Raw genomic sequence first — 25173 nt, 5'->3', positions numbered from 1 at the left:
CCAAATAGTGCAGATGGCATTATTAGTTCTAAGCTTATTAGTGGCTAACTTTGTGAGGAACCCCCATGGATTCTTAGAAGCTTTGCTACAATACTCTCACCAAGAGTTAAGCTTAGCCTTCTTGAATGCAGCTTTGTAAATATTCTGATGTTCCGGATAGATCATTGCAGTAGTGTACCTTTAATGTAAGTAACTGAGGGTTCCACCATCGTTAGTTGGGACCGTGGATGAGAGAGAGCTTGCGCACACAGTGCCCAGGCTCAAGATGCCCTCAGCAGACCACGAGCTGAGAGAACTGCCTAGATGGCAGGCATATCATTGCTTGCCATCCAGACACAGATGGCACCATCATTGCAGGCCCCTATGTCTGTCCGTACCATTTTGAGGCACCTGGGTGAGGAACATTTAGTATCGCAGCGGCCATTATGTGTGCTGCCATTAACACCACCCACCATCACCTTCATTTAGAATAGTGTCACTTACAACAGGCTTGGACCACAATGGAATCGAACCAGGTCATCTACAGCAACAAATCCAAATTCAGTTTGGGCACTAACGACAGTAGTGTTCATGTGTTCATATCTGGAGGTTCCATGGTGAATGCCTCATTCCTGTCTACAGTTTGGTGCAGCACACTACCCCACAGCTGATGTGATGGACAGGGATGCCATCACATATGACAGATAGTCATTTCTAGTGGTAATCCAAGGACTGTGACAGCCCAGTGGTATGTTAGACATCCTGCAGCCACATGTGATGCCTCTCATGACAGGGCTCCCAAGAGCCATTTTCCAACAAGATGCTTAACCACACACAGGACCGCAAGGGTCCTCCACATCCTCTGCCACATAGCCATGGTCTGCCCAGTCCTCAGTTATGTTCCTTGACTGATTGAACATATCTGAGAGCACCTGGGACACCAGGTTGGACATCCTAGGAGTCTGGCTGAATTAGAGGATTGCTTGCAGCAACTGTAGACTGAGATGCCACAGGACACCATACAGTACCTGTATGCCTTTATGCTTGCCCGTATTACATCGTGTATTTACACTAGAGGTGGCCCAATAGGATACTAGAATCTCCTTTCATTTGTTGTTTTTTCTAAATAAATGATTCTTTTTCTTTCATTTTGTAATCACTTACTTATATCACTGTTACACTCAGATGTACAATTTCATTTGATTCCAACAACTCTTTCTTGGTGCACTAATTTTCATGGCAATGAGTGTAATTAAAAAAATTCTTATTTATTTGATTTTTCAGATATGTTAATAGAATATTGTTAGGTTGTGTGAAATAACAGTGCACTGATACAGGAAGTTCATCACAAAGAGACTACAATAGCAGAGTGATACAAAACGTTTATTTTGCGTATTTTTACATGTTTTTAGAATTTGGATTCCAACGTCACAAAAATGTTTATTAACATATAAGATATGGCTTGCAACGACACAACGGCGGACACAAATCATGTATGCTGATCATGACAATTATAAATTAACCGAAAATATAAAACTAACTTTAAATACTACTTAAAAGTAAAGAGGGAGCAGTATTAAGAAATAGAATATATAAGAAGTAGACAAGAATAACAATAGGAAAGACCAGGGTTATCATTAGCTTCACCTCACACTTTGTTAGATGGGGTGCCACATTGGATGTTCTTCTTGATGATTAAAATGTCCGAATTCATTGTCTTACTTAAATTCTCTAATTCTACCTTGCATTTAACTTCCTAGAAGTTTTATCATCATCAGGATAAAGCATGATTCTTTCACCAAACATTCATTGATTCTTCAACCATTGCTAACGCTATCTGGAGTATCACACCACTACAACTGTTTTCTTCCAAGTCTAGGTCAAGAATGTTCTTTTTCTTGTCTTCTGTGCTTCAAGGCACTGTTCATCCCTTTCTCTACTCTAGTTCTTAGAACTGGCAATCCCACCCAAGAGAAAAAGGATCATAAAAGAAAATTCTAGAATTCAAAGAACAAAGGCAGAGAAAACTAATCTAAACTTATATTATTAATTACAATAAATATAACCTGGCATACAGCCACAGTATGAATTTGCAAGTTATAATGCAGTCCATAGTTTTTAAGGTTATTCAAAGCATAAAACTTCTCCATATTATTTATCTTGGATATCATGGTAGGCTGACCATAATTTCTTGATGTCAAAAATGGGAAAGGAGCTGCATATAATAAAGGTCCCTCCTATTAAAATTTTTCCAAGAAATACAGATGAACATTATTAGCAATTTGTTAGTACATTATTACATTGATTTGATGAGGTAAAATACATAAATTAGTCTATTAGCTTTCATTTTCAAAAATCTAATAACAAAATATTTTTATTACAACATGTTATCAAATTTAATAGTTTCATTGTTGTAGAAAGTTTTTCAGGGTCAAACCAAGCATATTTTTCAGATGAACTTATTTTCTTCCTAAAATCAAAAGGATCAATAGGCTCTACTTTTATAGACTATATTAATTTCAATTGTCATGAGACAGGTTAGTTTTACCTTACTGATGACTAGTTGTGACAGTAATCCTACTCTGTAAGAGAGGAGATGCAGATTTGGACACTTGGTACTGTACATGTGATTGGTCAAGTGGCCAGTGGTCTGAAGTGTGTTGCCACAATATTGGGCTTTGTCTTGGGCTACCCCAATATTATTTTTTTTTTGTTTTGTTGGTGTGCTGGTTTTAGCTGGTAACACAGGCAATATTACGGAAGGGTACTTAGGGGCACACCAGGAGCTAAATGGGGCCTTTTTTCCTTGTGTTCAGAGGAGTCGAGTTGTGAGCTTTGCTAAGTGTTTTCTTGGCGACTGTGTATCATGAGTGTATAGTGGATGAAATAAAATTCCGTTTCCATCGAAGACATTAATTGTAATTCTGTTAATCGGATGTGATAGAACAATAGACTGACTTGTAAGTGATGTTCCCAGCCAAATATATATAGGTGTGTTCATGTAATATTCTTTTTATGTTTAACCTTGTGATGAACTGTAGTGCATTTAAATCCTGAGCTCACATTTGTGACATTGAGAGCTTTAAGTGTGTGTAGAACTGTATTTTGTGAACATCTCCTGTATATATGTGTGTATATGTTACTGGCAAAACCCGATTTTATGCCAAACTAGCTTTGCCTAGGCCAAACTAGTTTGGCGTAAGCATGTCAGGCCAAACTAGTTTAGAATTATTAGTCAAGTATATTAATGGTTAAATATATTAATAGTTAAAATAAAATTAAAAGGCAATCAATTAGATGAACAATATTTATTCATAGTCTACTTAATTATAAAAAACAGGGTTGATGTTACCCTAGATATCGAAGGTGGCGGCTCGTCTCTGATTTCAGCAATCAGAAGACAGGGAACAGTGGGGACGCACGTTCTAACCTAACCTATCCTAACCTAACCTATTCTAATAAATTACCATAATTATTAGCAACCAAATTATTAGAGTAGGTTAGGTTAGGTTAGAACGTGCATCCCCAATGTTCCCTGTCTTCTGATTGCTGGAATCGGAGATGAGCAACCATCTTTGATATTTAGGGTTAAATTAACCAAAAACGGTGTTGATTAGAAGTGACACAACACTTGTACAAAACTATAAAATAAAAATAAGCTAATCAGTACTTATCAATTTGTATTTTTTTATTAAGCCATGCACTTTTAAAGGCAATTAACTTTCGAAAATATTTTCAAAAATTTAAACGAAATAATAAAAATAACGTTTAGAGTCAAACTAAAATTAAAAATGAACTTATTTGTGTTTTATGATGAACTTAAATTAACCATTAATATATTTAACCATTAATATACTTGAATAATAATTCTAAACTAGTTTGGCCTAGGCAAAACTAGTTTGGCGTAAAATCAGGTTTTGCCAGTAACATATATATTGTTTGTACATAAATTTGTTTGTAAATATCCTCATTTTTGTTGTCTTCCATACCACGTAGTGACCACACTACCTAGTTTCACACAATACCACATTAAGATACATTGTGAATCCCACAGAAGCTACCATCCCTGGAACCTAGAATTATGACTGAATGCTTTTAAGTCAAAATTTCCCTAACATGGCAACAATATACATCTGTCAAAAGGTAACACAGAGTCTTAAGGCAAACTTAATGAGAGCAGAAACCTCATGTGGAGGAAAAGAGCAAAAGCTGGTATGAACTTATTTTGTTTAATAAGTTTTGATTATTTACAACTTTATCATAAAACTTATTGCATTATAATTTACAATCTTGCTTTATAATTGGTATTGCTTTCATGGCTTCAATATTTAATCATAACTTCTTTTTTTGGCTACAAGGAATTCATGAGTGAAAATAATCTTTTTATTGTAGCTGTATTTTGGATAAACAAAGGACTAATGCTACCAAATTATTAAAATCTTGGAATTCAAGGTTCTTTCTTGTTCCTTTCATTAAATATTTTGACCCATCTGTCAGCTACATTGAATTTTTCTTTATTCCATTTCTCCAAGTGTTTGGTTATTGTCTTTATTATCACCCATTGATCAAATAATCAAATTTTATCTGTTTCTGTTTATGTAATTTGTTTCTTAAATTCACTGAAAATATTTTGTTTCATGCAATTCAGACATCTTCTTCAGTACTATCTATTCAAATTTATGACCTTATTAATGCAGAATTAACATTTTATAACACATTGCAAGTTCAGTATACTTACGATATACAAATGTGTTTAATACACAAACTGGAGAGCTAAGATTTTTGATTCTCAAAAATGGGACAAAAGTGAAAATTTTAGTAAAATAGTGAAATGACAAAGACAGGACAACAACAACAACAACAACAAAAAAAAGAGGTTTTGTTCTACTTAAAATGGTACATAAGATCAGCCTATGTCATGGTCATTAGGTCTTGTGATGGCAGTAACACAAGTTAGGAAGATATGATTGTATCTGTTATAATGCTCCCTACTATTACTGTATTTTTGTGGATTGACTGGCATGCCACATATAACTGAGGAAGACCAGCATGCCAGTAGTAACCCCAGGGTTCCTGGCATGCTGGTTAAACTGCAACTAAAAAATAAAATTAATTACATCTAATAAAACTAGTTGTTAAATAAGTTTTGAAGAAAACATTTGTATTATACAAGGATATATCGAGATATAACTTGTTAAAAAACGGGGGGAATGCACTGAGGACCTTACAATATAACAAAACAATTCGGACAGACAAATCTTCCTTAGTTTATTAAATATATATAAAAAAAGACACCTTGATTACTTGATTCAGACACATAAGTAGTACTCTTATCAATTACAAGAATAACACAACTAATCTGTGATTACAATAGTAATTACCAATGGCAGCCATGACATTTGATGATAGGGAAGCTGTGTTTCTGTAAGAAGCTGACTTACACGGACAATCAATTAATTGTGCATCAGGGCCCGTTCGTATTCGTTTGTTCGATAAGCCAGTAAAAACCGTATACCTCTTTAAATGCATTTTTAATAGATTATCTGATGTATCTTAATAAATAACAGAGGTAATTATATTGAACTTTCTTATTAGATTCAATAAATTCCATATGCCCTCTAAATGCCAATTCTTGCTTTGAGAAAAAACATATAACGTCTATTAATTTAGACATATCTATTAATTGTAATTATCTTGTTATAATTTTCAATATTTATCTTATATTGTCTACCAATGTTAAATTCTATTCCGCTTTGATTTCCAAATTGCTTCAATTTTACAAAAGAATCATCATTCCTCATAAATTTTATCGTCAAAATGTCGAAATTTTTTTGTTGACATATTTATATTTAATTTAGGCATTGGTCTTTCTCTTTTAATAATGTTTTCTTTTTCATTATATGGTCTTGAGTCAAAACTTTTTTAAAATAAATTTTTTAATCATTAGTCACGATATAAGGGCTAAAATTAAAATTATAAAAAAAAACTTACTTAGTAAAACAAAATGTGTGATGAATATACATACCTAGTACAAAAAATTCTTCAATTGTATGAATATACTTTTAAAGAAACTTATAATTAAATATAACTTTGTGAAGAAACATACATAAAAATAACAAAATATTCTTTACTTTTTAAATCTTAAAACAATCTACTTAGTGAAATAGCTCCCTATGAGTGGCTAATGAATGGAATCAGTGACGTCCTGGTAGGTGTGCGGCGCATGCATGCATGCAGGCTGCCAAATCCGAAGGGTGCTGATACTGGTCAATGTCAAATGCCTCTTTTGTCGCATCACTAGTATATCTCAAAGGATGCCACAGGGCTGTTGTAAATTTTAAACGTTTCTCGCCATAGATGTAAATATGTTAAACTTAATAGTCATTTGTTTTCTAACTACTGTAATTCGTTTTAGTACCAGGTGTACACGGAAATCTGTTCCCCACTGTACTGAGCTAGTAATTGGTTTGGTTAAGCTTTTGTTTAAGTAAAATTCTGACTCTTTCAGCAGGGTTTTATTTATGTCCCCATTCCCTAATCTCTTAATTATTTAACTACTTCTTAGTAGAAATAAGTCGAAACCGATTACTTCGTACCTGAATATCTGTAGTCTTGGGAAAACATTGGAAAGACTAATTTTTATGACAATGGATATATAAATCGTAAATTTTAGGAAAATAAATTCTAGAGCTTTTTTTTGTACCATTGTATGTCTCATTCATTAAATTTGGTTGTAAATGATGCTGCCAAAGTAACAGTTAATTTTTTAACTATGTACTAGAATTGTACACTTTTTTTCTGCATCCCCTTACAGATGGGACATACTAAATCGTAATATCACCGTATTAACATTGAAATCCGTAAGTAATATAAGATGGGAGAGCAGAATAAACGCAGAATAAATATATCAAATATTTTAATGGAGTTTTTTTAAACTCCTGTCAACTATACAGAACTATCATAAAAACATGCCAGTAAACTCCTATCAGTTGGGTTAAGTTATAAATCTAGTCTAGGGTGGGCAACCTTTTTTATAACATGGGCCAGAATAAAATTTAATGTTTTTTCCGCAGTCCATAGTAAGTTAATTGACGCCTTCTTGTGACTTGTAATTTTTTTAGTCTGCAAATATGAAATAAATAAATAAAAAGTTAATTACTACATTTATTTCTCTTATCATTTTCGAAAATTACAAAGAATTGGAAAAATAACTAATTAATAGTTATTTTTCCAATTTAATAATCTATTAAAGATCTCGCAAGCCGTAGCAAGCCGTAGCCGGAGCAACGGCAGGGGGTTGCCTGCCGTTGATCTAGTCTGCTCATGATTCACATAATTGGGCGAGGGTGGCCAAATATCTAGCAGGTGGCTAACAGAATCGCTCCGGGATATAAAATTGGATGCTTTATGCATGTGTTGCTTCTACCAGCTAAACCATGATGTTGGTGCTCTGTAAAGCGCATGCGCCAATGCCTATAATCTGGCTGCTTGGAAGTTGACAGGCTGGTGGCTAACAGCTCAGAACCGGTCCGGGATATAAAATTAGATGCTTTACGTGTTTGTCGCTTCTACCAGCTAAACCGGGTGAGGTTGGTGCTCTGTAAATCGCATGTGCCAATGCCTATATAATCTGGCTGATTGGAAACTGACCCGGTTTTGACATTCCTTCCACCACCGAATTATTCGAATATACAATAGCAATCTTATCGTTTTTTTCACATGTAGTATAGAAATTTGTAAAAGATACATAATGCAGTTATAATAAAATATTAATTTTAATTAATTAAAAGTACGTTAAAATATGAAAATTTATATTTTATAAAATACAAGGGAAGGTCATTGGAAGGTGGAATCGGCGCTTCCATCACTTCCAATGATGGCACGCCACTGGTAATTACTAACAATGATAAGACTAATACGCGATAAATAAAAAAAAAACTATACAATTAATTACAAGTTGGTACATACAGTAGCCTTATTTCATATAGTTTGTTACAAAATACATTTCCTTTGTTGATCACACGTGGGGGCTTAACCTGTCCAGTCGCGTAAAGACTTTAAAAAAAAAAAAAATTATGTAATAACTATCTTACTAATGAACCAGGAGATCTTAGACTCTTCTTCAATAATTCTTTAACATAAAGTGTAGAACTACTGCTGGATGGAATTGGATTATCACAAGACAATTTGCCTTCCTGTCTTCCTGATCAACTTGACCTTCCTCTTCGAAATTCCTCTTCCGGTTCTATGATGACTCACAATCCAAGAGCAAAAAAGTGCTCACACGTGGAAGTCTCCACCTTTATAATGCCCACCATCCAGGTGTTTTGTCCACCCACGTGGTCCTTCACATAGCGAATCCACAGCCACAATATAGCACTGCCAACAAAAGGCGATACGGGACACACAACAATATGATTATGCATTACATCTAGGGATTGCAATTGCCGGATCTCTCATCCAGCAATCCAGCTGGATCCAACGCATTCTTCGGCCTGCTGGATCCAGCACCAGGTGTTGGATCCAGCACTGCGGATCCACAAATACTCAATTAACTTTCTAAATAATGCCGCAAAAGTCTACGATGTCGCATTACCACTTTGCTATGTGTGCTATCACTCGGCGGCGAAAGTGACGTTACCATTCAGTGCGACATGTGCCACACCCTCTCTCTACACTGCACCTCCCGCCCTTTTGCCTCTGCTGATCTAATTGCTAGTTGACTTTGCACTCTCGCTAAATAAAGTGTCTTCGCGCTAAATAAAATAAGTAACTCCTCTCCTAGTCCTGGTGCATAATTCTCATTTACGGTCAGTTGTGATGTCAGTGAATCATGTGACGGAACGATTTATGATTATTTGATGAACCTGAAACCAACTAACATAGAGACAGAAAGAACCTTCTCCGCAGCAGGATATATATTGTGAAAATATGTTAATTTCTTTGTTAAAAGAAATACACGTGGAACCAAAATAAAAATGAAAAAAGTAAATTTTAATTTAAGTAAAAGATAATAACTACAGGTTCTTTTTGGATGCCAGTATATTTTCTGTCCCGACAGATGGAAATAAGCGTTTTACAAAAATTCCCCGACTATACGTAGCTCGCGACAAAAGAAAAATAATTAAACTAATCTTATGCTAATACTATACTACTATAAACGCGAATAAAAAAATAAAAATTAAAACTAATATTAAACTAAAGGAGAAGAATAAAGGACAGGTAAGAAAATGTAAGAAGTTAGGAAAGGGGTACCCAGTGTCGGTCCTTGAGGTCTTCGAAAAAATCGGTCGAGGGTCTTGCACAAAATATGTAGAGGGGATTCTCTTTTTCCTTTCAGTTCATTCGCTTGCCAAAATTCACAGTTAATTCTCATGAATCAATCTCAAACAAAATGGATCGATCACAACGAATTATTTAGTCCGTTGATCAAACGCTACTCTTTCTCTTCTGCACACTGCCAGAATGCACCAGAAGCTCCTCTCTCTCCTTTTCTTCTCGAGTCCGAATCCTGTTTGTTCTAGCCTTTTCGACCCTTCTGCCCTCTAGTTTCGTCCTCGACCCCTCAGGAGTCGCGCACCCTTTCTTTGTTTTAGGGGATAAACTATGACCATATAAGGAAAGGAATGTCAGAGAGATATTCCAAAGAGGAAAAACAATAGGTAAAGAGAAGAAAAGGGAATGAAAATGTGAGAAAGTGAAATTAAAAATAATAATAAAATATACACTATATACAAACACATGGTGTACAGCCACAATATGCAGTTCATTAAGGAGGAGGTTGGGAGACAACACCATCAATACCATTTGTTTGTTGAGATCCTACTTCCATAAAAGTCAAAAAAATAACAGAAGTCATTAATTTAATTTTATTTAATCCTTTAAAATACTTTATTCAAGACAAGACTAATATTTTATAACTTCTACTCTAATTCTATTAAGTAAGAGTTTTAACTTTTATTCTATAAGTGGTTAGTGGGCTAGGCTAGGCAATTTTATTGTGAAAATTAGTGAGAAACTAAGATACTGATAATGATTATCAGTATTTTAGATATATGATGTATGTGATTCTTGACTGTGATAATAATAACTAACTACTAATTACTTACTACTTTACTAACACAAATAATTAAATTAGTTATAAATAACTACAAACTTACATGTAGAGCCTATATAAGAAGTAAGACTGATAGCCACTTAGCCACTGATTATCTGTCCTTACATTATTATAATATATTAATATAAATTAATTAGTAGAATTACTATTATTGCTATTATTAAATTAAAGATTACATTATAATTATAATCTAACTAAACATTTAAAGTTAATTATCTCTATCTCAAGTGTTAAACCGAACCAAAGTTAAGTTTACTACCTAAATGTGTAAGAAGTTTTACTGATTTATAGTGACCAGTCTAAATAATAAAAGTTTCTTAAATATTTTTTTTTAAAATGTTTTATTTTTTAGAAAAAACCATAAATTGCTGGATAGATAGATAACACTTTATTGCACAAAAAAATACATCTTTGCTGCATCCGTGCTGGATCCACCTGGAATGATGTTGGTCCAGCAAAAATCCAGCTGGATTAAAAACACTGCTGGATTGCAATCCCTAGTTCCATCTAAATCCCGATACAATTCTCTTGTGGCTACACGCCATGCTTCAAATGTATATTTTTATATATAATTATATCGTTTTTATATTTATAACTCTATATATCTCTATTTCCTTTATTCCTTTCTTTCTAACCTATTTGTCCATTCTTCCTGGAATGTACTGTACCTATTGCTCTTACCCTTTCCTTGTTATTTGAGCCGCCGCAAACTACAGGAAGCAAGAGCTAGCGTACTCTCGGTCGCGCTCCTAAGCCCCGCCTTTTTTCCCATGATGCTATGGGCCATTTTTGCTAGGTAAGCTACTCGAGCACGAAGCAGCCGCAAACTACACAACGTTTGCTCGCGTAACTAGTCCACATGACGTGGAATCCAGATGTGGATTGGCTATAGAACAAAGATTTTATTATAACCTATACTTGTCAGTTTTCGTTCCGTCAGTTATTATAACGGAACCTATCTGTCAGTTTTCGTTCCGAACTTTGAAACAGAATGGGAAAAATATGCCTATTAGTTAAGCCTAACTAGGCTTAAGCCTATTTATAAATAACTATTTTAATATACAACGTTTATACCATTTTCTTTTCAATACTGAATGTATTAATCATGTAATTTACGTACATCGATAAAATTCTATTATTTCTTTTTCGACGTGTGGCATGTTTATGTAGTCATCCATTTTCCGCTGCTCTCTCTTGCTAGCGTAATGCTCTCGTTGTTGAATTCTGTGAACAGCGAGAGTACTCTCGTATCGCTGCTCTAGCAAAGGAAAAACCACGTGAGCAAGAAGAGAGGGGCGGAGCCTTTGACGTCATCGGTTGTGCTAGGGCACGTTTGCTAGCATTTTGCTCTCGCAAAGTGCTAGTTTGCGGCGGCTCTTTGATGACTCACCCCTGAGAACAAGAGAGGGAGTGCAGCCCTGAGGGGAGAAAGAGGAACACGTGGGTCATTCTGGAGCGGGAACTCGAGTTGGAAGGAGTGATAGTAGAGTTTCCCGAGTACGCCTAGTACCAAATGATAGAGACAAGAACGATTTGAACTGTATTTTAGAGAGTGAGAAAAAGTGAAAGTGTTCGCCGATCCCCGTTTTGCCGTGATATCCTGGCCGGTAGGTTTGTCATCTAGTCGTGGGTACCCTCTTTCCTGTCCGTTTTTGATATTCTCTCTTTCTTTTATTTCTTTGTTTTGTATACTAGTTTTAATTTTATAATTTAAGTGATATTGTCGGGAAATTTTATTGTACACTAGAATTAAGTTTTATATTTTAAGTGATATTGTCGGGAAAATTTCTTGTACAAGATTCAGTATTTGCTCTCATGTATTGTCGGTGGGAAAGGTGTTTGTTGGTATCCCCTGTATCCTGTTTATTAATGAGCGAAGAAAATAAAACTCATCGTGTTTTGTTTCTCTCATTTTCGACTCTTTGTCTTCTTACTGCTCATTAGCATCACACTCTTAACAACGGAACAAGATTACATAAATAAAAATTAAATTAAAAAGAAATATAAATCAATAGTCGCAGAGCACTACACATTCTTCTGAGTACAATAAAATAACATTGTAATTTGACCAACAATTAGCAGCTTATTGCAATTAGTAGTAGTAGTTAGTTGGTGTGGGTTGCACAGACAATCTACTATGAAAGTAATAGTTTTACTGGTACTACTCTGATCTTGAAAGATAATACCTTCCTCTCAAATTTCACACAAATCAGATGTTAATAGTGTAAGTTGTGATAATTTACAGTGTGTTTCTAAAATTTGATATATTTAGTTTTGTATTTTTGGATCAAATGACAAATAAACATAAAAAAAAGCATTTTCAGCATTCTGCAAGTATTTTATATTTTTAGAAAGAAGACAAAATGCAGAAATCAAACATATAATCCTAATATAATATACATACCTAGAGAATAGTGGTGTATTGAACTGGTTATGTATCAATATTTGAAAAAAGAAATAGAAGCAGAAAGATAAATTATTGTTCTTGATGTAATGCCCACAGTTTTACATTACAGATTTTAGAATAAAAACCTGGCATCTATAAGAAGCCATGCAACAGAATTTGTTTCATTTTTTTTATGCACCCTCTGGAGAGAGATGTATAATCTCATGTAAACCGGCATGCTGACATTTTCTGGGAGAAACTAGCATGCTGATTTTTTTACCATATGAAAATATCTAATTTTATGGTCTCCCCAGATAGACTGACATGCGAGACAATCCTCAAAAATACAGTAAATAATTTTGATTATTTCAACATATTAAAATATATTTGTAAGACAACTAATAATAAACAGTATACTGTATTTAATTTCTTATTTTGAATTTTTAAAATTTTTTAATTTCCATTTTACTATTAAATTGTTACAAAGTACTTTCCACAAATCATTATTTGTTTGTGTTGATGATTCTTTTACTGATGAATTTGAAGATAAGTGCGAAATGAGAGCTACAAGGATACATTAACAAAATGATACCTTTATTTCACGTGAAAATAAATCAGTTTGTTGGGATAGCAACTCCTCTAGTCCCAATATGCAATGTTACAATACGTGTAGTACAACTTTAATAGAATGAACAGATGCCGTACAACTATCGCGACAAATAAAACAATGAGTTCTGTACAACTATTATATGCAAATTACAATTTAACACTTAACACTAACTTAATCTAAAGACAGAAGATATTGATATATGCTGAAGGATAATAGAAATAAAGATAGATAAAAGAGGGTATGCGGCCTGTGATGGTAGTCTTGAGGTGGTCTTGATGAAAGTCTCAATATCTTTTTCCTTTTTTTGAATGACGGGCAAATTCTTGATTTCTCTTAACTCATTTTTATGTTGTTCCGAAGTCCTTATGATGTCTCTTTTTTTTTATATCAGATCTGCTGTTAATTCTTGCCTTTGCCTCTTCTCATCTCTACTCACTGCTAAAACAACATAGAGAGTCCCACCTTGTCATCCGATTGTTCCGACATCTCAGCCAAGAATGTCCCTTATCCCACTGTTTAGCCCTCAGGCTTGCTTCCTTCCCTTTGTTCAAGGGGATTAGTCATCCTTCCCAAGAAGAACAAATTGGGAAGAATATTTTGGAAAGTTCAGACAGTAGAAGAAAGAAGAAAGAAGAAAGGAAGAAAAAGATCTAAAATTAATACAAAAATATGTATAAAATATGGCATATTGCCACATGAAGCTACTTTATTTTTTGCAGTATGAGTACAATTCTTTGATTGTGCTTTCAGTTAATATGCAAATATGTATTACTATAAATTTTAAAAACTACACACACACGTTTTTTCACATTTTATATAAATAGATATTTTTAACAGTTATATAAATTTCTGCATTACATCTGAAAATAGCATTATATAAAATATGTGAGTACCATATTTTTACTCGTATAACCTGTGGATTATTTGTGTTTAAAAGTGAATTTGAAGGGTGTGCTGCTTAAGTAATGGGAATGGTTTATATGTTGATTTTTAATCAAAGTTATAAACTTATGGAATGATAACTGTTTCCCTAGATGCAGTGCATATAGGAGATGGGTTATGTAAGTTTATTTTTGTTCCAGCAATTTTCTGTGAATTATGCCATAGGCTATGTACTGTACTGTACATGAACATACAGTATATCTAAATACTCTTATATATGTATAATAATTGTTTGAAAAATATAAACTAGTTATACTGGTATAGTTTATTCCAGTGGTTCTCAAAATATAGCCCATTGATCACTGATAGCCTATGAGCATGCATCAGATAGTCTGCAGACTGACCTTGTCATTTTTTCCAAAGTGCAAAATGTAATTATGCTGTTTAGCTGTGGGATAGAATATATTATAATATATTCTATCCCACACACATTATAATATAGAATAATGAGTTTTCACTATGAATTGAATTTACTATGTAATTTATTTAACACAAAGAACGACTTTAATATTAACTTATTCCTTAAACTGACTTTTCAGAGTTTATATTCTTTGTACCTTAGCACTTTCAGATTCCTAAAACCCATTATCATATAATAGTATGTGGTGATGTTGGTAGGTTACAAGAATCCAAAGCACTAGGAATATAAACTCCAAGAAAACAATTTAAGAATAAGTTACTATATAATATTTTATGCTTTAAACTTACTGGATTCCTTTTCTTTCAGAAAAAAGATCACTCTCAGAATATTATTAAACCATCTTGTTTTATTGAGAGTGGTCATTCATTAAAAGGAAGTTTGGCTTTTTCACATAACTATAATATATTAGCCACTTTAAGTGATGATGGGACATTAGCTATTAGAGATGTAGAAAGTCTTGTATGTATCAGTAAAATACTTTTCAAAAATTATTTCTAATTTGAAAAATAAAAAAGATTGTGTATTAAATATAAATTTTCATTTTTCAGAAAGTAATACAAATTGTTAAAACTCATCATTATTGGAAACGAAAGAGAGGAAAGCAATTATGTTTTTCATCTGATGATTCAAAAATAATTGTAATTGGTGAAGATTATACAATTGTTTGCTATAAAATAGAGTAAGTTGTTTTTTGGAAAAGTCATAATTAAAATATTTTGAATAATTTTATTTAATTAACTGTTACCCTATTAACTCCTCAGTGAGAATGCTGGTGTAAATCTTGTACTATTAAAAAAATTTAAAATAACAGTAAATTTATTTTTGAAACATGCAATTATATAATTTTAATCAGTGTTGTTCAATTAACAGTCATTTTATTTAAATAACTATTTAAAGTAGTTTGCTGAAACTAGCAAATTAAAAATAGGAGTATTTAAATAATTTTATGCGACTCTTGGTTCATTCTGGTTAGTTTTAGTTAGTTAGCCACTAGATAAAATCTGCTTTGAATACTTTTAATTCAATTGAAAGTATTTGATTTCTTGTGTAATAATATTATTCAAAATAGTCTGGTCAATTTGAGTGCTGATGCAATAGTTTTAATTGAATAAAAGTATTTAATTTAAGTCACATTTGTTGAAAACTCCATTAAACATATTTAAATAAAAGTATTTTTTAAATGTTATTCAATTAACTGGATGCAGTCCATGTTGAGGGGAGGAAGGTGGACTAGATGAGTTCATTAAAAAGAGTGGCACTTTGATCATAATATATAAATTTAGTCAAAAGAGACTTACAAATAGAATATTGACTAGTGTGTTTACAGACAGCAAGGATGAACTGTATGCTTCTCTTAAATGCCTAATTGGTGATCAAAATGAAGGCACTTGTTGCAGGTTAATTAAAATTGATGATGGTGACAAAGTATTTGCATTGTACAATATAGATCTAATTCAGAAAGTTATAATATCGTCCACTAAAAATAGCTCCAATTTTATATATTATTTGAAGGTAACCTTTTTTAGATATATTAGTATTAAATTTTTATTACATCCTTAATATCAGGTCTTACTACAAGTTGCTAAGTACTATCAAGATGAACAAATGAAGCTTCAAGTTTTTCACTACTTTCTCTTACTTAAGACACTTTTTTCCATTTCAACACTATGTAACCACCTTATGCAGCAGTTGAAAGAGTGTTTAGTTACAGCGGTCTTATTATGAATCCAAAAAGAAACAATATAAGTAACAATTTATTTGAAGCTATAGCTGTTTTGAAATCCCTCCTACAAGAAGGAAGGATTGTGCTTTTTGATTTCATTTAAACTGATGGAAAAAACTGAAACAATAATAATGTATACAATACATATTGGTTACAGTTTATTTTGGTTCTTGCAGAAATTTTGAAACCCAAGTAAATGAACATGAAAGAAAACAGTTGATAGAATCATTATATAAAGCAGATTCTGGAAAATCAACATCAGGAACTCTATCAGAAATGCAAATTAAACAGAATAATGAAAATGCTAAATTATGTTCTCTCCAGACTATCACCAGAAAAGAAACAGAAAAAGAATATTTAATAAATGTAAAATTATAAATCTTTTAGATTCTTATTATTTACTAAACATAATTTTTTTTAGTTTTCTTATAGCTTTATTTGTTGATTTATGATTGATTTTCATTATGCATAATGTTAATTTATAAAGGTAACAAAGTTTTATTTGATCAGTGTAGAACAAAAATTTTGTTACATTTTCAGTTTATTTTGTCATGTAAGTAATTATTATTATATAGAAAAGTGTAGTAGATAATGTATCTGTTAGAAATATAGTAGTCTTATTTTGTGTGATTTTAGTGATTAGATATTTATTTTATGTGAAAAAAATTTTTATACTGTTACTTTTGCAACACAATGGATTTCATTATAATAGTCAGCATTTGAATTAATAAACAGAATTGTCCTATGGAACCTAATTAATTGCCATCTGCAAAAACACAAACCCATGTTTATTATCCTACACACACAAAATGACCATACTGTATATATTTTTAAGATTAATTATAAAACAAACAAGCAATTATTTATTGTGACATTGTCACAATAACTGACTGCAATTTTTTATCATATTCTTAATTTATTTCATTTAAAATATATGTTCTCCATCTCAAATCAGTAGTGTTTTGCCCCTGTACATAATACTTTCCCTGATAACAAGAATTAGATCAGTCATCTATGTAACTCCATTCAAGGGAAAATTTTTTAATTGAATTTACATGACTTCCAGTCTAGACTGGAAGTTCGTATATTGTTAATTGGAGCCTTCTGCCTTTAAGCTTTTTATATCTGGTCTTGATTTTCATTTATCTAACACCATTCTTAAGATTAAGGACAGACAACAAAGGGAATTTATAAGTCTATATTGCAACCAATAATGAGATGAGACAAAAAATCTGGACTGAGTTTAAGCTTTATAATTTTTGAACTCAAAAAGATAATTTAAAAATCTTTGCACCAAAAATTATGTCATTTCACATGCTCAGTTATAGTATGTGAAGTTTTTGTGAGTAAGTTCAGAAAAATGGCTTCAAAAGAGACATATTAAGAAAGTGCATTGTACAAATGTATGAAAGTAAAGCAAACCATTCTAAAAATTGATGATGGAACATTTTATTTTTTTTAACCAAAGGCTATAGCAAATCAACTGTATATAATATTTTGAAGAATTACAAAATATCTGGAACATGGAAAAAAAGGTTGGATAGTGGAAGAAAGTCAGTTGTTACAAGTGCTAAAAACTGAAGAGCATTACAACAAATGTTTGACAACAAAGATGCAGTTAACTAGGTGGAGACAGCTAAAAGGTCAATTGTCATTGAACATATATAGCTAAGATATTTAAAAAGACAGGTATAAAGAAAAGGAAGAACCCTAGAATACATTGCTGAAAAAATTGCTGAAATCCAAACACAATGCAGATAGCTTGTAAGAAATTTTGGAAAGAAAATATTTGTTTTGTACAATGAGAAGTACTTTTCTTCTCTGGCATGCAAATGCTAGGAAATGAAGTTTACTATATGAGCAATGAAAATCAAGCACTTCTCAAAGTATAAATTTAAGAAGAAATTTGAAGCAAAAGTCATGCTGTTTATTGTTATTTTACCAGCAGGTGTTTTGAAGCCATTTTTTAAGAAGGTATCTGTTGTAATTGATCTGTTGTAACTTGATCTGAGTGTGAAGTCAAAGGTGGAAATTCTTACATACTTTTCATTTGTCTGAGAGAGTTCTTGTGTAGTTGTCATTCCAGTCAGTTGTATCCGAGAGTGAATAAAGTTAATTGTTAATTAACTGCCTGTTTTTATGTGAAACAGTGTTAAAAACAAAATTGATATAAAATTGGCAATGAGGATTAAAATAGAGACTTACCAGCAGAACTTACTACTTGAGATCAACAGCCAGAAATGTCAATCTCAGGAACATCAACTAGTGGAGTTCGTTTCGAACCATTCAAGATGGACAGCCAGTGGAAAACTTACAAGGACGGTTTTAATTTTTGCTTGAAGGCAAACCAGATTGAAAATGACCAAGATAAGTGTGCTTTATTTTTTTACTGTGTGCAATGAAACTCTATATGAACTTGTAGTAACACTCATAGCCCGGAAAGAAACGACACAAGTTAACTTCAATGAAGTATTTAATGCACTTGATAGCCATTTTAACCCAAAACCTAGTGAAATCATCGAATCATTCAAATTTAACCAGAGGTCGCAAAAACTAGGAGAGAGTATCAATGACTATGTCGTGGAACTATGGAAAATTGCAATGAATTGCAACTTCAGCACCTTACTAGAGTGTATGTTAAGAGATAGGCTAGTAGCTGGTTTAAGGGATAAAGGAATACAACACGTGTTATTGGTAAAAATGGACACTACTTAAAAGGCCATTTTGGATGCAGCATTAGCAGCAAAGGCAGCATCTAAAGATGTTAGCCAGCTTGGGTCAGACGGAAACAACACCCAATTGTATAGCCAGAGGCGGCCCTAGGGTGGTGCGAATGATGCAACCGCACCAGGCGCCGTCATAGGGGGAGGGCAGAAAATGCAACGATATATTGTCTGCGCAAAAAATAAAACCCAATCTCTTTATTACTACTTAATCCTACCCACCTAACTTAACCCTTCTTTTTAGCAGGCAATAATTTGTCATTCAGAGGAAGCTCTAGGTCTGAAACATTATATACTCCTAATAATGGTAACTTCTTGGGTTTAGTGCAACTGCTAGGAAAATTTGACCCTGTAATGATGGAGGACCTCCACTATATTGTTAATGAAGAGACTAATGTCCACTATTTTGGCAAATGTATGTATTGAAAATGAGTTGATTGGCTTACTTGGAGGTGAAGTTCGAAATACAATTTTGACTATGGCAAAGTCATCTAAATACTTCTCCATAATACTGGATTTCACTCCTGATGTCAGTCACGTTAAACAATTATCTTTAACATTGCATTTTGTTGACATTAATCAATGTGGCTGTCATAGCTTAAATTTGGTAATAGCAGATGTTGCCAAAACATCTGTTAAATCGGTTTCTTTGTTCGGATTTTTTCAAAGACTGTTTGTTCTATTCTCTAGATCAACAAAGTGATGGGAAGTGATATCCAAGCACATAGTCCTTCTACATGCTTGGATATCACTTCTCATCACTTTGTTGGACTATCGCTGAAAAAAGTTTGTGAAACTCGTTGGCAGAGTAGAATTTCCAGCCTTGCTGCAGTTTGTTATCACTATTATTTAGTTCGTGATGCCCTTCTGGATCTTCACGAAGAAACAAATGACCCAGTTGCAGCATCAGAAGCCATGTCCCTGATTCAGAACATGGAGCAATTTAAGTTTATAGTAACTTGGGTGGCTTGGCATGATATATTGTTTCAAGTAAACATTGTAAGTAAAGCTATGCAGTCTGAAACTATGGATTTACCAAACGCTTCACAATTAGAATTGCTTGGAATTTGTAAAAGAGTACTGGGGTTATTTGTCTGCTCTGATAACAGCTAGGAAAAAAGCTTCTCATGCTGGGATAGATCCTATTTTTAAGCCAGTCCTATCCCAAAGAAAGAAGAGATTATTTGAATACAAGGCCATAGATGAGACACCAACAGATCCTGAAGAATTGTTTAAAATGAATGTCTTTTATCCTATGATTGATACAATTGAGAATGCATTGGTCACTCGATTTACACAACCATCCAAATTTAATGATACATGGTCCTTTTTATACAATATCAAAACAATTCCTGAAAAGTCCAAATTGGAAAAAGCATGTGCAGAGTGCAGATTTAGAAATGTCACATTTTTTCCCATCGGTTAAACTTATATCTGGTTGTGAATTGGTTGAAAAACTTTTACAACTGAATCTATTGTTGAAAGAGCTTAAATCAGCAGAACCAATAAATGTTCTTCAACTTATTAAACAAAACAGTTGGCAGGATATATTTCCGAATGTATGGACAGCACTTTGAATTTTGCTAACCATACCTGTAACTGTCGCTGAAGAAGAACAAACTTTCAGTAAATTAAAACTTATTAAAACTTATTTACGTTTAACCATGTGTCAGGATAGACTGTCAGATCTAGCAATTTTATCTGTAGAAAATATTAATAGAATTGCCTAGGACTTGAATTATTCTGAAGTAATAAAAAAATTTGCAAGAGCAAAAGTGAGGAAGGTGGCAATCTAGGCTTTTTAGTTCATTTTTCATTTCTTAATTTGTTTTAATTTTAAATTAATTTATGATGTAAATTTTACATTTTACGATGAGCATTGTCTGTGCCATAATAGTTAAAATAAACCTTTTCAAACAAATATTGTTTCTTTTTACTGTTATTGTTTCTCATCCATACTACTACTATGCTAATCTTTTGGAGGTCTAAGTTATTAATAATGTAAAAAATGTATGTTATCTTTAGTTTCTATGTATAGTTTAGTATCTACAGGGGGTGCCACAATGAAATCTCGCACCACCTGAAAACCTTGCTAGGGCCGCCTCTATGTATAACTTAAAGGCGGACTACAAGAGAAATAATGAGCCAGCCATATTATGCTGTTTTTGGAGCACCGGGAATCAAGGTTCCCTCTAAGCTGCGCAGCTACGCACTGCTCAAACTGTTGCCGTGCATGAGAATTTATGTGCTGCGCAGGTGAGCATGCCCACTAATTTGAATTGTTGTTTATTGATTTTTCACTCTGTCTGCGACATGATTATTGCTATGTATATTTTGATTGAATACATTAAATCATTGACAAAAGATAATATTTTGTATTGATGTATGCTTTAAAATGAATTATAATCTTTACTTTATAATTAATTATTTTAATTTTTAAAGGAAAAAGAATAAGATTGTCTATGTATCTGCTCAGCAAAAATTTTTTGCTCAGAGAAGTACTTGTTCCGCTCAGCTACAAAAAAATTAGAGGGAACATTGCCGGGAATCATAACCCGAATAATTGCCAATTTGCTCAGGTAATCTGTAAATTCTGCAGAAACAAGGAGCACATAGAAAAAGCATGTATCATGAAACAAAAGAGTGGACAAAGAAAAATTCCAAACCAGGGAAGAAACCAAATTGGGGCACAACGGAAAGAGGTATCCAGCCAGAGAGCCAGAGTACACCGAATTGAGAAACATAAAAATTTGACATCAAACCAGGTAGAGGAATATACATCTCTATTCAAAAATACGAGGAAGTAGGATACCACCCTTAAAAATCTTAATCAATATTGAAAATATACCAGTCATGATGGAAATTGATTCAGGAGCTGGGTACACTGTTGTGGACTCCGCAAGCACGTGGTTTGCGGGTATGAAAGGAAGTGGAAATGAATAGTCGGTAGAAGCGTATAGATAAACAAACAAAGGTTTATTAATTACACACACAAAAAGGGGGAATTGATCGCCTGATTTAAACAGGCAAACAGCGTTCTTAACAAAATTAAGGATGACAATAACACTAAGATTACAACAGTAATTAATCGCGAGACTAAAACTAATACGCGATTAAACCTTAAAAAACTATACAAACATTTACAAGATGGTAGATACCGTCGCCGTATTTCGTGGGACACGTAGTTACGAAATGAGATTCTTCTCGCTGGTTCTTGTCTTTTTTTTCTTCTTCCTGATCGGCTGCTCTGCTTCGAATCCTTTCTCTCGTCTCTTCACCGCTCCAGATCCCCGATCCACGAAAGAGAAGAATGAAAAAAAAATATCTCGACACGTGGAAGTCACCCGTTTATATCTCCCACCATCCGGGAGCTTTTTCTTTTCCTCCCACGTGATCCTCCAAATAGCGAATCACAAACCACGGCACAGCAATGACGACAACAGACGGTACGGTACACAACAAAATGGCTGTGCGTCACATCTAAAACCCGATACAACAACATATACGCGACGCGACATAAACGAAAAAACAAACATATAAATAGAACAATCGAACAAAAAAAAAATACATAAATATATACATATAGTTAATAGCGACGAAGCGCTACACTGTAGTGAGCAAATGGACCTTAAAAGAAATTAAAAATGCAGCGAGACAAGTTAGAACCGGAAGAAGTCAAATTACAGACATGGGCAGATAAGAATCTGGAGGTAGTGGGCACTACAGTGGTGAGGGTGCAATTTAAAGGAAAAGTTATGAATCTGCCATTGTTAGTGATTAAAGAAAATGGACCAGGACCTGTTGGAAGAAATTGGTTTGAACCATTAGGAATCAGAAAAGAGGGACTATATCACCAACATGATACAGACGATCTGATACAAGAATTCCAGCATTTATTCAATAATTCAGAAATGGGTCTATTTAGAGGCGAGACAGTCAGTTTAGCGATAAATAAAGAAGCTAAGCCTATTTTTATGTGGGCAAGACAGGTTCCTTTTGCATTGAGAACAAAGGTAGAACAAGAGTTGAATCGACTTCATCAGTGGGCCACTCCTGTGGTACTCATTACAAAACCAGATGAAAGTGTACATTTATGTGGAGATTACCACTGCACTGTAAACAGAGAGGCAATTGAAATAGATGTATACCCATTGCCAGCCATTAATGATATACTTGCTTCATTATCTGGTGGAAAAGTATTTGTCAAGCTTGATTTCAAAGAAGCTTACTCCCAATTTCCTGTGGATCCAAGAGTCATCTGAGATATTGACTACCAACACATGTAAGGGTTTATATAGAATGAAAATATTACCATTTGGAGTGAGTAGTTGTCTAGCTATTTGCCAGAGAGAGATGGAAAAGATCATAGGAGATATTCCAGGGACAATTGTGATGATAGATGATATACTTGTCACGAGACTCAATGAAGAAGCCCTACATCAAATGTTGAAGAAAATTCTTAAATGGATTTCAGAAGCTGGACTAAAACTGAACAAAAGCAAATGCCTATTCGAGACAAATCAACTCAAATTTTTAGGATATTTGATAGATGCTCAGGGCATTCGACCCACACCAGATAAAATTGCAGTGATCCAACAGGTTCAGGACCCAAAAAACAAACAAGAGTTACAGGCATTTTTGGGATTTGTAAACTTCTATGATAGATTTTTGAAAGATAAAGCAACCGAAGTTGAACCATTATATAGACTCACAAGGGGAGGGCACGACCTGGGAAATTCACTTTGAGATGAGACTTGGTATATAGGTAGTACTCCTTTAGAATGTTCAATCCTCAAAACAAGAAAGTGCAATAGCCAGCCAATTTTAAGAAAAAGGCCTTTAAAAATTATAGCTCAGCTTATGTACTAATAAGTTTTGCTAGGTCAGCAGCTTCCGAGCAGCTCAGTTGACATCGTTCTTGGCTACCACCAAGTCGTTCAGGGTTCAAATCTCGGTCTCGATTAGTATTTTTTTTTTTCTTTCTAAAAATTTTTTAAAATAAGCATTTTGAATATATATAAATATTAAAATTTTATTATAATAAATAATTTCATTTAAAAAAAATGATTAACACATATTACATGTCATTTTAATTATAATAATACAAAATAATTAATAATAATAGTTATAAATAATTAGTTATGGAACAACAGTTTTCATTTATTATTCTATTGTATCAAATTTTTCGAAGGTTACTACTCTTATTAATTCTCACCACTTAAAAATAAAAAGTATAAAACATGTCTTTTATATTCATCCTTTACTTCCATTTTAACATAAATAAACAACTAAAATGTTTCCAATTCCAACAGCATTATATAAATGAGATCCAATTTAACACTTCAGTGTGAAAAGTATCACATTAGACTGACATTTTCAACAGCAAAACAAGATTTTTCTCAGGGTCATAAAAATGCGCATGGACTTATGGACTGACTGATATTTGGAGTGTCAGTTTACTTTCGGATTTCGAAGAGATCATAGTGTTTCGTAATATATCACACCATAATACAAATAGTTTCAATATTTTACAGTAAAATGTCTGTGAATGAAGATACGAAGATACGAAGATTTTAAATGAAATTATTTATTATAATAAAATTTTAATATTTATATATAGTCAAAATGCTTATTTTAAAAACTTTTTAGAAAGAAAAAAAAAAATACTAATCGAGATCTGAACCCTGAACGACTTGGCGATAGCCAAGAACGATGTCAACTGAGCTGCTGAGTAACTGCTGAGCAACTGCTGACCCAACAAAACTTATTAGTACATAAGCTGAGCTAAAATTTTTAAAGGCCTTTTTCTTAAAATTGGCTGGCCATTGCGCTTTCTTGTTTTGAGGATTGAACATCCTAAAGGAGTACTACCTATATACCAAGTCTCATCCCAAAGTGAATTTCCCAGGTCGTGACCTCCCCTTGTCAGACAAAAACAAACCATGGATCTGGAAAAAAGAACACAGCAAAGCATTTGTGAAAATAAAAAAGATGCTAACACCAGAAACATTATTAATCCATTATGATTTAAATAAACCAGTTTGTTGTCATGTGATGCTTCACCATATGGAGTTGGAGCAGTACTTTCTCACATATTACCAGATGGATCAGAAGCTCCTATATACTATGCATCGAGGACACTCCATCCAGCAGAAAGAAATTGTTCACAATTTGAGAGAGAAGTATTAGCTATAATCTTTGGCATCACAAAATTTCATAATTACCTAGCTGCCTAAAATTTTACTATATATACATATTGTAAGCCAGTTGTG

General features: G+C 33.3%; 1 protein-coding gene across 4 annotated transcripts in view; it reads left to right on the top strand.

Annotated features, from left to right (window-relative positions):
• The window catches only part of LOC136974310 (cilia- and flagella-associated protein 43-like), a 124541-nt gene that overhangs the window by 79497 nt on the left and 19871 nt on the right, over positions 1-25173 (top strand). For all 4 annotated transcript variants that reach the window (XM_067269154.1, XM_067269156.1, XM_067269155.1 and 1 more), the window contains 3 exons: positions 14762-14914; positions 15004-15134; positions 16355-16544. In XM_067269154.1, the coding sequence (XP_067125255.1) occupies positions 14762-14914; positions 15004-15134; positions 16355-16544 (474 nt within the window). The remainder of the gene's footprint in view (positions 1-14761; positions 14915-15003; positions 15135-16354; positions 16545-25173) is intronic.

This window comes from Centruroides vittatus, unplaced genomic scaffold (genome assembly GCF_030686945.1).
Source record: "Centruroides vittatus isolate TY-2023 unplaced genomic scaffold, ASM3068694v2 contig_347, whole genome shotgun sequence".
NCBI lineage: Eukaryota > Metazoa > Arthropoda > Arachnida > Scorpiones > Buthidae > Centruroides > Centruroides vittatus.
Note: the sequence above shows the minus strand (reverse complement) of the source record. Positions and strands in the feature narration are given on the sequence as shown.